This window comes from Lindgomyces ingoldianus (genome assembly GCF_010093535.1).
Source record: "Lindgomyces ingoldianus strain ATCC 200398 unplaced genomic scaffold BDR25scaffold_19, whole genome shotgun sequence".
Taxonomy (NCBI): Eukaryota; Fungi; Ascomycota; class Dothideomycetes; order Pleosporales; family Lindgomycetaceae; genus Lindgomyces; species Lindgomyces ingoldianus.
In genome coordinates this window covers 88,764-106,230 of record NW_022985180.1, presented here as the reverse complement: position 1 = coordinate 106,230, position 17,467 = coordinate 88,764, and the positions used below count along the sequence as shown (strand labels likewise).

The 17,467-nt window shown below is 35.7% G+C and overlaps 3 protein-coding genes across 3 annotated transcripts; 1 reads left to right on the top strand and 2 right to left on the bottom strand.

Moving 5' to 3' along the window:
* Positions 1-12,109: 12,109 nt before the first annotated feature.
* On the bottom strand, positions 12,110-13,384 carry BDR25DRAFT_227320 (uncharacterized protein; the record flags this gene model as incomplete). The annotated part of the gene is made up of 1 exon (XM_033685243.1): positions 12,110-13,384. One exon carries the CDS (start codon positions 13,382-13,384, stop codon positions 12,110-12,112), a length of 1,275 nt encoding a protein of 424 aa, XP_033546561.1.
* A 651-nt stretch (positions 13,385-14,035) lies between these two features.
* BDR25DRAFT_161055 (uncharacterized protein) lies at positions 14,036-14,531 on the bottom strand (the record flags this gene model as incomplete). Its single annotated transcript, XM_033684039.1, has 2 exons — positions 14,036-14,190; positions 14,258-14,531. Coding segments are annotated over 2 exons (429 nt in total), but the record flags the coding sequence as incomplete, so codon positions are not given.
* A 1,370-nt stretch (positions 14,532-15,901) lies between these two features.
* Positions 15,902-16,479, top strand: BDR25DRAFT_227899 (signal peptidase I; the record flags this gene model as incomplete). The annotated part of the gene is made up of 2 exons (XM_033685262.1): positions 15,902-16,218; positions 16,269-16,479. 2 exons carry the CDS (start codon positions 15,902-15,904, stop codon positions 16,477-16,479), a joined length of 528 nt encoding a protein of 175 aa, XP_033546559.1.
* Positions 16,480-17,467: the final 988 nt, after the last annotated feature.

The following is a 17,467-nucleotide window of genomic DNA, read 5'->3' as shown; positions in this document are numbered from 1 at the left end:
CATATTTAGAATATATAATCTTTATAAATAGTATTTAAATAGACTCTATTAAGGTTTAGACTATGCTAGATTAGTAATACCTAAAAGACATAAAAAATGTTTAAGCTTTTATAAAATTTACTAACTTTTACTAATAATTTATTAATAACTTTTTATAGTAAGTAAGCTCTATAATTATACTTACTAAAAAAGAGATTTAATTTAACTTTAACTTAAATTACTAATAGTTTTTTAACTAGCTAAAAAAAGCCTTTACTAAAGCCTTAATACTCTACTACTTTAACTTTAAACTACTAATACTTATAGAAGCTAATGCCTTAGACTACATAGTAGTAGAAGTTCTCTTCTAGACTAAGCTAGATAGGACTATTAGGCCTATTATATACTTCTTAAAAAGAATAAGTTTTATAAAAGGTAATTATAAGATCTATAATAAAAAATTACTTACTATAGTACACTACTTTAAATAATAGCAACTTAAACTAAAAGGTGCAGCGCATCTAATATAGGTTTTATTTAACTATAAGAACTTATAGTACTTTGTAACTATAAAATAACTTAGCTACTAATAAGTCTATTAGTTTAAATACCTATTTTATTTTAATTTTAAGATTACTTATTATCTTAGTTAAAATAAAGAGAAACTAGATGCCTTTATAAAGTAATTCTAAAACATCTTTACTTAGAAAAAAGTGTAAAAGGCTTAACACTAAACTTTACTTTAACTTAAGCTATTTTTAGACCTTAACCTAAATAAAATAAATTAAATAATTAATTAAATTATTATTAATAAGTATCTAAATAACAAATTTATCTAAAAAACTTTAGACCTGCTTTAAAACAGCGCTAGTTAGTTAAAAAAGGTAACACTAGTTAACTATAAAAACTAAAATAGTAAGCTATATTACTATAACTAACTTATAATTTTTAATTTTAATAAACTAAGAATTAAACTACTTTAAATTATACATAACTTACCTATTAAAGGACACCTAGGCAGAGGAAAGACTCTTAACCTACTATAAAGAGAGTACTACTAGCCCTGCATGTTCTATACTATACGCTAATATGTATTATGTTGCTATACTTACTATAAAGTAAAGGCCTTTTAAAAAAGGTATAATAGCCTGCTTAAACTACTTCTAATTCTTAAATAAGCTTAAAAAGACATATTAATTAATTTTATTATAAACCTACTTTTATCTAAAGGGTATATAAATATTATAGTAGTTGTTAATTACTTAACTAAGTATTAACACTTAATACTATGTTTCTCTATAACTGCCCTTAATATAGCCTAGTTATTCTACTAATATGTATAAGTTTACTATAGCCTGCTTAACATAATTATATTAGACAGAGGTACACAGTTTGTCTTAGCCTTCTAGAATAAACTCTATAAACAGCTCTAAATTATCCTTTATCTATTTATAGCTTTTTACTTAGAGACTAATAGCTAGACTAAGAACATAAACACTGTACTAGAATAAGTTTTATAAGTGTACATAAACTACTAGTAGGATAACTAGGTAAAATAGTTAGCTATAGTATAGTTTAAAGCTAATAACATAATATTTAAATTAACATAAGTATTTTTGTTTTTAGTAAACTATAGATACTACTTTTAAATAGGATTTAAACTACTTTTAAATACTCCTTAACTAACTTATTAATTTATATAAGTAATAGATATAAATAGACTTATTAATAAAATTTAAAATATATTTAAATATGTTTATAAAAAGCTTATATAGGCTTAAGCTCTTTAATAAAAGTATGTAAACTAATTTTAAACCTCTGCCTTTATGTATATAGCTAGTAAGAAGGTTTAGCTAGATGCTAGAAATATTTAAATAAACTAATAATTAAAGAAACTTAATTAAAAGAACTTTAGCCTTTTTATAGTAGCCTATATAGTCTTATTACACACTTACTAATTAATCCTACCTAATAGCATAAAAATACACCTTGTGTTCTATGTATTATTGCTGCGCTAAGCAGCCTCTAAATCTAACTATCTACTTAGACAGCTAAACTTGCTACCTAAACTTATTATTATAAATAATAAACTAGAATATGTTATAGAAGATGTTAAATAGATTTAGTTTAATAAAAAGAAATGTATTTATAAATACCTTATAAAATAGACTAGATACAACAAACTGTTATAAGAACCTGTAAAAGCCTTATAAAAAAACTTTACAGTAACCTAATTTTACACCTAATATCTATCTAAACTAAACCTGTACCCTAACAAAAACAACTTAATGCTAGAACTACTAATATAAAGGATTCTCTTTCTAATAAAAGGGGGGGTACTGTTACAGTATCCTCTCTAGATCCTAGACATAACTATATTAGATGTGTACTAGAGTATTATTAGTGCACATTTAACATAAACATAACATAACATAGACATAAACTTAAGTATAAACTGCTTTAACACTAACTAAACCTAAAATAAGCTTAATTTATACTTAAAGTGCTTAGACTTTTAAGCTAAGTATTTAATTACTAATTTTCTTTTAAACTTTCCTATTTCTTACACAACGTCTTGTACCTACCATGATACCTCACGTAGTAATTAAACTAGACCTCTGTGAAGCTCTATAACCTTACTTGTGCACAATCGTGACAAGTATTTAGAATAAAAATAGGTATAACTTTAATAAGTTAGGCTTTATAATAAGCTAGATATTAACTAGAGCAGTTATTACAGCTTTAAAAAGATAAAAACAGCTAAAGGTAATATAGTAAAATAATAAAAAGTAGATAACAGTTATTTAAGGCATTAATATAATAAAGTAGGCTATAAGATTATAAAGCTTTAAGCAGTAAATAAAGCTACTACATAATATAAATTACATAAAAAGAAGCAAATTTAGGCAAAAAAGACTTTAATAGTTAAGAATAGAGCTTGTTTAACTGCTCTAAAGGAGTTTAAAGCATGTAGTAATAGAAAAAAGCTAAAGACATAAGTGCGCGCTAAAAGAGGTAAGCTAAGTTAAAGGTAATATAAGTAGTGTAATTAGACTAGGCATAACTTACATACATATAAGTAAGTAGTAAAAGTAGACTTTAAATAATATCTTATATTATATTACTTTATATAAGGCTAAAGTAGGCTGTTTTGCAAAAGAATAGAGTAGTTTTAGTAGGGGCTTAGCAAAAGTGGCCGGCTAACCTGTGTGGCCGGCCAACCTGTTAGGTACGTTATATCTCTATTTAGCCTTTATCTTTCTTTTTTTTTTTTTTTTTAGAATTTTTGTATCTATAATATAATGTTAGTTAATAGTTAAAAACTAATAACGTACCTAACAGGTTGGCCGGCCACTTTTGCCAAGCCCCTACTAAAACCACCCTATTCTAGCGCAAAACAGCCTACTTTAGCCCTATATAAAGCAATATAACACAAGATATTATTTAAAGTCTACTTCTACTACTTTCTTACACATATGCAAGTTATGCCTAGTTTAATTACACTGCTTATATTACTTTTAACTTAGCTTACCTTTTTTAGCGCGTATTTATGTCTTTAGCTTCTTTCTATTACTACACACTTTAAACTCTTTTAAAGCAGTTAGACAAGCTTTATTCTTAACTATTAAAGTCTTTTCTACTTAAATCTACTTTCTTTTATGTAATTTATGTTATGTAGTAGCCTTATTTACTACTTAAAGCTTTATAATTTTCTTTTATACTAACACTAGCTTATGTGTAATAATTAATGCCCTTTTTAAAACTTTTTTAAAAGCCTTTACTATAGACATTAGTAAGCTATTTATATACTTCTAAATTTTTACTTTTATAAGCATTAATTATAACTTAAATTTAAAAGTATTACTTAAAGTTTATAACTGCTAGAGCTTATTATTAATAAGTAGTAGTAGTAATAAAGTACATAACTAGATGTTAAAGGCTATTTTAACTTATTTTAAGTTAAATAAGACTAAACTAGTGCTTTAAAACTTTTTTTAAATATTACTAAAAGTAATTACTATATTATAAGTGTGTATAAAGCATAGTAAAAACTTAAGCTTTATAATATAAGTAATTTAGTTATATGTAAAATCTTTAGCTTTGTAACGGCGCAGGCAAGACAATGGGTCCGAATGCGGTATGAATCCACTCAGAGGCATATGGGAGTGCGTGGGGACTCAGAGACCTAGGAATACCAATGACACCTATAGGCCTTATACGTAGGATATCAGAAAACTACCGAGCTAGCTACAGGGGCGAGGTGCGACTAAATACATGAGGGAATAGGGGTAACAGCAGGGGTCGGGGCCAGGTCGAGGTCGGGGCCGATACGAGGGCCTTCCGGAGGTTCCGGGCGACTCGAGATGGAACGATTCATGAGGATCGTTACAAGCTTAGCACTTATACACTTTTTTTAAAAAGGTAAAACAACTTATATTAAAAGGCTATAAAAAGTGTAATAAGTGTAAAAGCATATAAATAGTAATAATTTTATTCTTTTTATAGTACTACTAAAAATTAAGTAAGTTATAGCTTTTATAGCTATTAATAATAAAAAGCTAATAAGCGGTTATAACTTTTTTTATATATGCTTATTAAAGTGCTTTAACTACTATAGCCTAAGCTTATTTATTGTCTAGCTATTTTTAGAGACTATAATAACTTAGTTTTAAAGTAAATTCTTCTTTTTATACTAAGCAAAGAGGTAATAGCAGCTTTTAAAAATAATAAAAAGTAAAATAGCTTACTTTATTATATTAATGCTTTAGATAACTATTATTTACTTTTTATTACTTTACTATATTACTTTTAGCTATTTTTATCTTTTTAAAGCTATAATAACTACTTTAGTTAATATCTAGCTTTGTCAGATTGAAGCACTGTTTCTTAGCTTCCTGAGATGAATGATGGGTTTGGATATGATGTATGGGATGATTAATTAATTGTGTTTAATTGTCTTAATTTATTAATCCTTTTTCTGCTCTACTTATGTTGCTCAGCTTTTTGTTCTGCTGATCTAAGTCCCTCGCGCACTAGCCCTATGCGTAACTAGCTTGCAACATGCTGCAAAATGCAGCAATTTGCAGCAACATACTGTTTAAGCTTATTGCTTGTACTATGTAGCAGCTTTTGTTAAACGTTCCTCCTGTCTTGACAGTAGGTGCGCATATCTAACACACCTTCTTAGCTTAGACATGCTTTAAGCTAGTTTCTAATTGCACAACCTTAGTATGCTTCTAGGGCTTCTATTCTTGCTTTAATCTCTTCTATATCCGCTTCCTAACTAACTATCCTCTCCCTAACATTAACTAGCTAAATTTGCTAAAGAAAGCTTAGCTATTTACTAGCTAGAAGCGCTTTAGTAAGTCTGTCTATAAGCATCTTACTAGAGGGGACATAGACAACCTTAATTATTTGTTAAGAGACTTCCTGTTAGAGCTAGTAGTTATAGATGTTAACATGTTAAAGCTTAGTTTAAAGTTAAGATATCTTTTTATTTACTAGTTAAATTGTCTACTTATTGTTACACTAGATTATAATAGTTAAATTAGGCAGCTTAACTTATAGTTTATTAAAAAGCATTTTTATAAACATAGCTTCCTTAGTAACTTAAAACAGTGCAAGTAATTTTACTTCTGTTATTAACATTATAACTATATTTTATTTATTTACTTACTATGTAATCTATCTACTAAATAGTTAAATAATGTAGCTTTAAAAGCTTTTTTTATTTAGTGTATTATCTACAAATAATGCATTACTTACTACTATAAGGTAGTCTTCTCCTTCTAATTAGAGTGCGTACGTCTGTGTTGCATGTAGGTACAGGATAACTTAATTAGCTGCATCCTAATAGTTAGATGCAGGATTTGTGAGAAACTGTGCAAGGCGTGATGTAGTAAAGGTAATGTCTAGTCTTATAGTAACTGCTGTAAAGAGTAGAGATCTAATTTTCTGCTAATATTAATTTACTTTTAATAGGGTTGTAAAACTAGATTCTAGCATAAGTTTAATCCTACTTATAGGTGTAGCGTGCTGCAGGTTTTTTCTGTTAGCTAGCCTAGCTATCTTGTTAATATATAATGCCTATAATAGCTAAATTATTTATTGCTGTTAATCTCTAATAATTTTAACTTTTAGGAACTATTATAGGTCCTTGCCTCTTATTAGGGTATACTTCTCTTGTAACTAGTCTACTACACGCTGTGCATCTGCTTTAGAGCCTTTTCTATACGCAACAATAAAGTTGTCTACGTAGAAAAAAACAAATATTCTAGCTTTAGTTATGCAGCAGGGTTTGTGTGGGACAGCTAAGAACCTAAGGCCTTTAAGGGTTGTTGTAAAATAGTGTTGCTAGAGTAGAGGAGAAATTCACAGGCTGTATAGTGCTTTTTAAAGCTTTAGTATTATACCTAGTTTCTAATAGCCTCTTAGCATCCGCATGTAGATATTTGTTACGGCCAACAGTCAGACTGTAATGACCCAACTGGCTGTCCCACACAGCCCGAACAACGTTAGATGGAAGACGCTTAGCCCCGCACTAAACGAATCACGTGATAGGACAGATAAGGAATGGCTCTAGCTTTTAGACAAAAGCCTCGCAGAGTGCACTGTCTAATAGGGACTTAAGCATTGCAGGCAATGCAGGCAATGCAGGCCGCTGCAGGCAACGCATGCAGCACCTGCAACGCATGCAAGCGCATGTAAACCCTATGTATATAGTCTTAATTATAACTATAGTTAGAAGGTTATAATTACTATTTAGTCTTTACCTACATAATAGACTAAGAGGCATTAAAACCTTTATAAAAAGGACATTGCTGCCTTGTATATCTTGCACTATATATACCTCTATTCCTATCCTAACAGATTAGGTTTACTAGCTCCCTATACAGCTGCTAGGTTAAACCACAAGCCTGCCTACTCTTTACCTGCCTTACCTATACTCTGCTTAACAGACTGTACACCTAATTTAGCTAAGTTCTACCCCTGCTCTGCTTACTACTTTTAGGCTAAAGTACTTCTAAAAATACTATTTTACTAGAGTAAGAATTATAACAGTAATTACTACCACCTGCAAAGTATAGCCACTACCACCTTAGACATTAGCATGACAGGTGCTTTAGCTGCTAGCACTAGCTAGACCCTTACAGCAACTAAAGAAGCATAGAATTAACAAATACTTTACCTTTAAAATAAGCTTAAATAGCTTAAACAGCACCTCTAGCTTTAAGCATAATAAGGACCTTTAAATGTCTACTAGATCTAAGCCCTACAGCTAGAAGTAGCTAACCTTAGAAATATTACTTAAGAAAAAACTAGTATTAAATTAAAAAAGACCCTACACTTAGCCCCCCCTAAAGCATTTAACAGCTCTACTAAAAACTTAAAACCTTTCTTTACTAGATGCTACTTTTACATGTAATACAACAAAGGCGCCTTTAAAATAAATAAAGAAATAATTTCTTAGATAAGCTTATACTTAAAAGGATTACTTACTATTTAGTTCTAACTCTACACTAATAATTAGATAAACTATAAAATAAGTAGTAAACTTTTACTACTAGAGACATAGAAGGTCTTTAATAACATTATGTTAAATAGACTCTCTGCTAGCTAGCACTTAGTGTCAGCAAATGCGTACAAGACAGAGAGGTTTGCACAGTGTAAACATTGCACAGGGGTGTTAGGTAACTAGTGTTAATTACTTCTTATTTTTCCTCTATACAGAGGAAAAGGGGGATATCTAGATGTTTACGCACAGAGGTTTGCGCACAAGCATTATGTAACATAGATACGTGATCCTGCTTGTGCGTGATCGCTTGTATCTAGGCTGCAACGCTGCTGCTGTGTATAGACACTAGTAACTTTTCTTTTTATCTAAAGAGTTACCTTCTGTACGCGTTACCTTTCTTCTATCTGTGTAGGTCTATCTAATTACATTCTGCCTTTACTTTACTTTATTTATTAGAACTTGCCTTAGTAATGCTGTGTGTTAGAATAAGCTAGTTATGCTATATAAATAGCTTTTTTTTTCTTTATTCTTTACTTTCTAAGCCTTACTGTATAATCTCCTAGCTCTTTTTTTTTTTTATATAGTGCTAATAGTAACAGATCTTTATAATAAGAAAGATAAGTGTGTACAATAAAAAAAATAAAATAAAAAGAAATAAGCTTTATACTAAGATGTTATTAGTTTAGTTAGTCTAAAGCATCTTTGCGCACAGGATCTAGCTAGTCCACAGATGCTTCTATTTAGACAGAGAGGTAGTTAGTTAAAACTAATAATTAAAAAGCCTAGTTTAGTGTTTTCTTTATATATATATTTACTAAGTTATTTTTACTATTAATTTACTTTATTTTAGTAATTTTCTTTTTTTTATATAATTTATAGAGTAATATAATGTTAATTATAAGTTACTTTTTACTAGTAGTGCCTAGCTTAATAAAGTAATTATATAAAAGCCTTAAATCTATATAGATTACTACTAGAATTAGTAGTAGTTTAAGTGTTTATATAATTTACTATAAAGTTATACTAAAGGTAATTATATTATTAAACTTTCTAACTATTTTATATAGTTTACTAGTAAGAACACTCTTAGTTACTCTTTTACACTTAGTAGAATTTTAGTGTATAATGTTGCCTAGTATTTTAAAGTAGTTACTTTACTTTATATAGTTTTTATTACTTAATATAATTAAGAATTTTAGCTATAAGCTAAGGTTTTTATTATTAGTAAATAATCTATTTATAAAAATAAACAGCTTTATATAATTAAGCTGTAATAGTAAAAAAGTAAAACTGTGCTTACTATTATCTATCTACTATTAAATTTATGTGTTAAGTGTGTTAATATTATTATATAAAAGGTCTATAGTTTATGCAGTAATAAATAAGTTAAATACTACCTCTAGTTAACACATAGATGTAATATATGCCCCTTTTACATGTTACTTAATATATTATTATGCAGCATTTTTATTTTTTAAGTTAATTATATAAAGGTAGCTTACTTATCTCTTTTAAGTAAAAACTACTATGTTATGTATAAGTTTAATTTTTTTACTATTAAACTTAATAAGCTGCTTTTCTGCTAAAGTAGTCTTACTTTTTATGTAGAACTTTGCTTTTTATAGTTTTTTTTTTTTTTATGCAAAATTTTTTATTATAATGCTTAAAGTATTATTTATTTATAAGCTAGTAATACTAAAAGTGTGCTTTTCTTTATTAGTAATTAAAAAGTAGAGGTTGTATAAAAAGATATGCATGCGCAGCTTTTTTTTATAGTAGTTATAATATGTTTTAAACTAATATAGTCCTAATTTAGTAGCTTTATATAAGAGTTATTGTCTGTACGCAGCAGCAGCGTCACAGTCTGGATACGAGCGATCGCGCACGAGCAGGACTACGTATCTCTGTCACATGATGCTTATGCGCGAACCTCTGTGCGCGAACATCTAGATATCCCCCTTTTCCTCTGTACAGAGGAAAGACAAGAGCAATAGAACTAGAAATATATTACCCTTACCTTACCTACCTTGTACGCTGTGCACACTGTACACTACTTTTACTCTTACTACTTAAGTGCTTATACTATAAGCAGCTAGCTGTTAGAGCCTATTTAACACTAATTAGTAGTTAATTTAATTAACTATAAATTAGTAAAAGTAACAATAAAGTACTTACACTTTATAAAGTACTTTATTTTATTACTTATTCTTTAGAAAGAGTAACAGCAGAGTACTTACACTTTATAAGGTACTTTATTTAGTTACTTATTTTTTAAAATAGCAGATTAATCTTTTGCATTATACAGCAAGCTCTGCTACTGTACAAAGTAAGAAGGAGATAGTGTAAAACACACACTAAAGCTATTAAAGCTGTATAACTTAGTAGCTAGATAATAGTAGATTAATTCTTTACATTATACAGCAAGCTCTGCTACTGTACAAAGTAAGAAGGAGATAGTGTAAGGCGCACACTAAAGCTATTAAAGCTGCATAACTTAGCAGCTAGATAACAGCAGTACCTGCGTAATCTACTAGAAAAGTAATTAACTATACTATTATAATAAAATCCTATTAGCAACTAATAACTCTGCGTAATAATAAAAAAAATAAGAAATAATTCTTATTATATAAATAACTTACAAAAGACATAGGGATATTAGAGGCAACACTATAAAATAAGACTAGCCTAAAGTACTAGAATAACAAGATTAATATGTTAGAGGCTTTAATAAGCCTATAGACTTAATTATACACAAGTTATATAATTACTAATCTATATATAATAACTTAAAAAAGCGCTACCTTTTTAAGTGCGTATATAAAGAATTTTAAAGAATAGACACTATAAGACTTCTTAGCACTTAGCTACACATTTAAAAGGGAGCTTATATAAGTGCTAAAGGACAAAGGAATTACACTACAGCTAGGCACTAAAGGTACCTAAGCCTAGAAGCTGTATAATATAGCATAAAAGAAGGCAATTACACTAGAAAGGCTTTATACACAACCCCTATTGCTATATAAAGCTCTGCATAGAAGCAGATAAAACACAATGCTGCTATTAACACTAAACGTACTAGCATTACCTGCTCCTACACCTTAGCTAGCACTACACTAATTACTGTACAAACAATACATGCCACCCTACCTAATGTAAGGACGGAGCTCTGTACCACTACGCCAATACAACCAAAAAGGTGCGAATAATCAACCAACGTTAATTATTGCGTACAGAATAGTATATATACCCGTCGTACGTAAGCACCATCTCGGCCTTACACGTAAGCGCCATCCCGGCCTTACACCTAACGCCTGCTCCACACCCTCAATCGTACACACCACCGCCTGCAGTAGTGTATGCACCACTGATACCACCTGCACTTTAAGCGCAAGTATAGTTAAGAAATATTTAGCTAATTATAAACCCTGTCTTACTAAAGTTGTATGTGTTATTATCCTAGATGCTATACTTAGCTTTAATATTCTCTACAAGGCTAAACCTGCCTTAAATTACTCTAGGACTCTTGCAGAGAGCTCTTTTATAGTTATACTTACGCTTAAATGTTACTTTAAGCTCTAAATAACACTTTACAAACATACTAGGCTAGTTTATGTAAATATAGCCTAGATTACGCTTAGCGCGCAAAGAATTAGCTATATTAGCTATAAATGCTATCTAAGGGGAAATTCCTTGCGTATATAGCTTAAGTATAGTCTTAATAATTACCTGCTTCTTTTTATTACCTAGCCTTTATAATTTAGCTGTAGAATTAGCTTATAAAGGTTATCTAGTGCTGTAGTTATTTATTGTTGTTTATAAGACCTTGTACATAGCTACAGCATATTTCTTTAAGAGTTTTATGTCTTATTTAAAAGCTTAGAGTGTAAGCTGTATCTAACATTCTTTTAGCGCGTCTAAGTAGTGTTGTGGGGAATGCATTAGTGTAGGAAGGGTGGTTTAGTAGGGTCTTGGCAAAAGTAAGCGACTTAGGTGTGTGAGCAACTCGCCTGTGAAGTACGTTAGAGGAGGGCAATTAGGTGTAATTTAATGTAACAGCTCCAAGTAGTGTATAAAGGGAAGTTTAAGTAAAATTGCAAATGTATGTAATTGTCACAGTTATGTTACAGCTATCCAACCCCTGAGCACCCTAGGCTTGGCACGGGGTATATAGACTCCTCGGCCTCCGTACCTCTGTGTAAGGACGGGGCTCCGCACCACTCCGCCAATACAACCAAAAGGTACGAATAATCAACCAACGGTTGATTTTCGGGTGCAGAATAGTATATATACCCGTCGCACGTAAGCGCCATCTCGGCCTTACATACGGTAATAGAAGGCAATTTACTTTTGTTCTAACTGCTAAGAGATTGTTACTATCAGTAACAGTAGGAACAGTACTACGTCCTATTAAACACCATGACTGGGCACGTAATAGCCAGGGTAGTCGCTGAAGTGGGCTCTGTGTCAGCGTCGGCGTCGACTGCGTCTAATGCCTCCTCTGCTAAGCTACGCCAGTAGCGTGCTGCGGCTCTCACGATATTGCGGCGAAAACTTCCCTCGACCCTTTGTTTCGCACTCTGAATAACGATCTAGATTCTCGACTCCGTAGAGTCTTTAGTCTAACAATGATATGAATTCTATCCCTGGAGCACTCCAGTTCCCAGTCCTTGCGGAACCACTCTCCCCAAACGACTCTGGAGCAAATCCAGGCTCCCTGATGACAACTCGACGCGCCGGTCTCATTGCCGCGTAAAATTTTGGGTACTGCCACATCGGCACAACCCAAAAGAAGAATGCAAAGACCCAGACAAATCCAATCGTTTTCCTCAGAACATTTGACCGTAAAGCCTGTCCAAGTCTACCGTCCCTCAGGCGTCTCCCCACTGCACCTACAACCAGCATCTCGATCGCACCGGCTGCAAAGTTGGCCAGCCAGAACTGCATCTCACCCACAGGCATTACTGTCTCACCTCCCTGCCAGTCCGCAACAGCATGGAACACGCCGGAAACAAAGAATGTCCAAAACGCAATAACCACCTTCTCATAGTTAGAATGCGGTGCCAGTCTCATAATCCGACGCGTGATGAGTCGCCCTGAGCAAGCACATGATGGCCCAGCAAGTCGATGCCAGAATTTAGCCCAAAAGCCACGGATGCTAGATCCGCGTAGCGGACTGCCATATAGCGGTGGCCATTCTTCGGGGGTGTCAATGCGCAGCACAGCTACGAAGAAGATCGAAAGGAGCACATTGGCGCCGTCGAGGAGGAGAAATGCGAGCCAGATCCAGTACACGGACATGAGAGAACGGAGTTGAATTTCTCGGATTGTGATAGCTGGACCAGAGTCCGGCCACAACAGCCTGCTGACGAAAGGATGATATGACGGCGCAAAGTCTGCAGCGGTGAGGCGGAAGTAAGTGGATACTGTCGGGCCGATGACTCGAAGCTGTAGCAACCAGCAGATAGCGACTTTGACTACACGCCGTAGTACGAATATGAACCGCTTCGTATATGCCGTGGGTTCCGGATTCTTTTTCTGGAGATATGTTGACCATTTGAGTTGGCGTTGCGGGTCGTTCCATATTTTATATGCTAATATCCAGGCTTCCTTGCCCTTGCTGGAGACAAGAGGCAACTGGAATGGTTCAATGTACAGCACTGATGCCGCATGGTGCATCCACACGCACATAAAAAGGTTCCAGTAGGATGGTGCACCAGGAAAAACCCAGGAAAGGTAAGTGCTGTTTTTTACTGAAAAAACAGCGCTGCCAAATAGTAAGGGGGCGAGGTAGAGTCGACCTCGACGTGAAAGTCGAATGGCAGCGAAGAAAGTTGCAAATGAGATGGTGCAGAAGATTGTAGGTGGAAAGGGCAGATTGAAGGGAGACATGGTGGTGGGAGATGTAGTTGCGGGAGACATAAATGCCACGGCTGGTTTAGAAAAGTGTGGACCGATGGTGTTTCTTGAGCCGGCAAAGGATGGGTGTGTTTTATACAAACGCCTGGAGCCCCTCTCCCCCTCGTTTCGCGTGTCCCATTTGCTTTCCGTATTGTGAAACGAGTCTGACATAACCAGCTGTTCATCTCCGGTGTATTCATTTACCTTTCGGCGTCTAACGACACGTAATTGAAACAATAACCCATGCCTGAAGGTAAAACACTCCGTAGGAAGCTTACGTTAAGGTATCCAGCATTTCAAACGAGCTTTGACGCAGAGAATCATACAACTCTGAAGCAATGATTCACCTTTGTCTAAACACTAGCGTATTAAAGGCTTACACGAGGAATTACAAAACTTCTCTTAGGATGGATGTATCATTAAGCAGGTTTTAAAACTTTGTCACTTCAGGAATGCTTATTAAGGGTTCACTTTTTTTTGGACGGGGTCCCAAGCGAATGTAACTTGATTCAAACGAGTGTGAAGTCTAATGCAAAGCCAAAAGAAACAACCATCCATTGACCCAGTGATAATACAAACCCCGACTATTCACCGGTTTTCCATTTAACCTTACATTCCATGCCATTGCGCTACCTACTTTTGAAGGCTTTGGATTGTCGCAAGCAGCTTCTGGCTGTCCGCATCGGTAAGATCGTCGTAGGCCATGCAGGCGGAGCCGCAAGGGACGGGATGTCCCTGATCGGTGAATAATGTAGCCAAGTTCATGCACGGAGCGGGTACAGCATCAAGCTGGAAAGCTGGAAGGGTGTCAGCTAAACTTTTTATCGAGTGTATGAATGCTTCTGTCTGGACCATTGGACTTACAGTTCGCAGCCTTCTGAGTGACTGTGATTGTGACTCCGGCCATCGAGTTTGTGCACTCGTCGACGGCGTGCTGAGAGACGCCTGGAGGCAAGGTGATTTGACGAGGTTCGAATCGCATGGGGCTTCTGGCCTTATTATTGCCGCCACAGTCTTTGTCCTTGCAGGCTACTTCGACAATGATGCCGCCGATGATATCGGCAGATAATTCAGCGACGAAAGCCACGACGACGGGAGGAGCGGGGCAGGAAGGGATCATAGAGAGAGCTGCCAGAGCGGAGGCAATGATGTACGACTTCATGGTGAGTGAAAGGATGCGTGTATAGCGACGTCTGTGGATAAAGGAGTGAATTGAATGTTTGAAGGATTGACTTGAATGAGTGAAGTGGTATTGTAGTGCTGAAGGTGTTTTGATCTTGTGGGTTGATGGATGCTAAAGGAGGAGAGAAGCACCTCTTTTATACTTCAATTCTTGTATCGACGACAAGGAGACACCTCGTTGATCTCAAAACTTCTGTTCAGGGAAACGAAACAATGACGTGAGGTATTGAGGCTTCAGATCATTCACTGTGATGCCGGATGCAGTCTCAGGACGCGTTATCCCCACTCAAATTCCTTCGACAGATCCTCTGATTAACATTCATGATGAAAGGGGCTCAAACATCTGGAGAGCTTCGTCTCCGCTGAGAGTTGCATTCTTCCTCCTTCGCTTCCTTTTTCATCTGCTCAGCCTCTGGAGTCAGTGCTGGAAATGGATGGGTTCTCCATGGGCTCCATAACGTGGATCATGATCCATGGACTGACCGATATCTATAGACCATTCTTAGAAGATATTCTTAAATTTTCAGTTGTTGATTCATTTTTAGGCTGTCAAACGCAGTCCCAATACGCGACCACAGTTTCCCCTAATTGCCAAGACCACCCAATCGGGAATAGCATATCCTGAATTAGGCATAGTATGGCTCCTTGGCATACGCCGATGGAGCCCATGGATTTAAGATTCATCCATTGCTAGCACCGTCTGGAATAACCCCAAAATATCACGATCGCATCAATTGCTTGTTTGGACATGTCAGGGCCTGTCACTGGAAAGTCTCAGATCCGATCCCGTAGGATGCATGTAAAAGCAGGAAATGTGGGAGTCAGCCTCGTATTCGAACTCGGCCAATCAACGTCTAATTCCTACTTTCTAGAAGCGCTCGCCCTCGAAAAAGCCTAATTCGCGGTCCACATTTTTAGCCTTGACATGAGATCGTTGAGAAACGTATCAGTTATTGGAAACCTCAGATGCTTTCTCTAGATGTCCGTAATTACGCGGCAGATTCGCAACACTTCTGAGTGTTTCAAGACTGCTCCAGACATTCCACAAATCTGCTCAGCACTAGTATGGTCTTGATTCCTCGAAGGGTCATCCACAGCCTGCTTTGTCGGCGTTTAACCCTGGTATCGGGATATGTATAAAAACCTCGTGTTCCGAAGCTTGGCGGAATCCTTCAACTCACCTCGCATAGCCTACGATAATTCAACCAAAGTTTCAACATTTTCTTTGATTTTGGACTGAGATGCACAAAGCCGAATATAATTTCAAAGCAGCTGAAAACAACTTTTGAGGTCCAGCCTCTAGTCTGCAACCCACCAATACTAGTCATGAACTCCACGCCTAGTGTGCGCCGATGGCTCTCTGAGTTGCTTCAGATCGCATATGCGATTGCCACGATACTCATGCTCTGGGCTACCTTGAGGGTCGTCACCGGCTCACCACACCCGATCCTGACTGTATCTTCAGAGTCTATGGAACCTACATTCTATCGTGGGGATATTATACTACTCTGGAACCGTCAACACTACATTGACGTTGGCGATATCCCAGTGGTTTGGTTCCCTGGAAGGTCACTCCCGATGGTGCATCGAGCTATCAAAGTAATCCATCAAGATGAGGGTGAAAGCGATAACAGCACAGCCAGGTATGCACTTTACCCTCTCTGTAGGATCTGTACTGATATATCTCGGAAAGACAACTCATTTTGACTAAGGGGGATAACAATGACTTGGATGATACGTCGCTGTACCCGAATGGACGCGCTTTCGTGCATCGTGAAGAAATTGTGGGATTGGTTCGCGCATACATACCGTATCTAGGGCGGTTGAGTCTCGTAGTGAAAGATCAGCCTTGGATTTTATACGCTTCTCTTGCTGGAATGCTCGCTGTGGGCAAACTTTTATAGTATTACACTCCTTTAAGACTCATGTTTAGCCAAGTACTACATCTTCCACATTCCAATTGACGAGGCTCTCAGCTACTCGCTACACTGTATCTTCCTCTTTTCCGAATCTCAGTGCATGCTGCTGATCCACCGGTCGTTTGAGCTTCGGTTTTGTGCCTGTTTTGAGCCGAGAGGGGAGCAGCAATAAAACTGTAGTCCCTATCGGCCTGAAGGAGATGGGTCTAGGGATTTGAGTTCTACCCCTGCGGCGGATGTATTGTTGTCGTCGTGATCTCTGAGGTGGGAGTTCGGCTATTATCCTTTTCGGCGATTGTCATACAAGGTGGGAAGTCCGGATTAGAAGTGCTGTCAGGAGAGTCATTTGAAACCGATCCTTCAGGCTCGCCTAATGTGATACTTCACCCCATCGCAGATAAGGCTGCTGATGACGCGGGGTGCGATGATTTTAATATCCGAATGTCGCAGGGCCCTCTGCACAGCCACATCCTTCAACCGACTCGAATCCCAATGCTAATTTTGACGACCGCTTACGCAAGGGGTGAACCTTACACCTAAGTTGGGCTGATTTCCTCTACCTCTAATGTGCTATCTCTGGCTTTCATCCACCTTTTTAGCAATTAGAAAAGACGATCTAGTCACTGTATGTTTTGCCCTCATCTACTGAACCTATGTCCTATATGAATATATCATAGCTTTAGACGTATGTTGATAAAAGCTACCATTTAGAAAGAACATTTCCAAAACCACCACCAGTGCTACAAAAAACCGCAACACTATGTCAACCAGCAGGCTCCCGACACCTCTTCCGGATGCGCATTCCAAACCATTATTTAAAGACGCCCGGAACATCGAAGATGGGAGCAACCGATGGCCTGAACAAAAGCGTGACCTGATGGGTTGGAGCTTGGAGAATGTAAAGGAGGAATGGAGGCATGGATCAAGGATGCGAGTGGTAAAATACTACGCAGTAGGTTTTGCCGTAGCTATC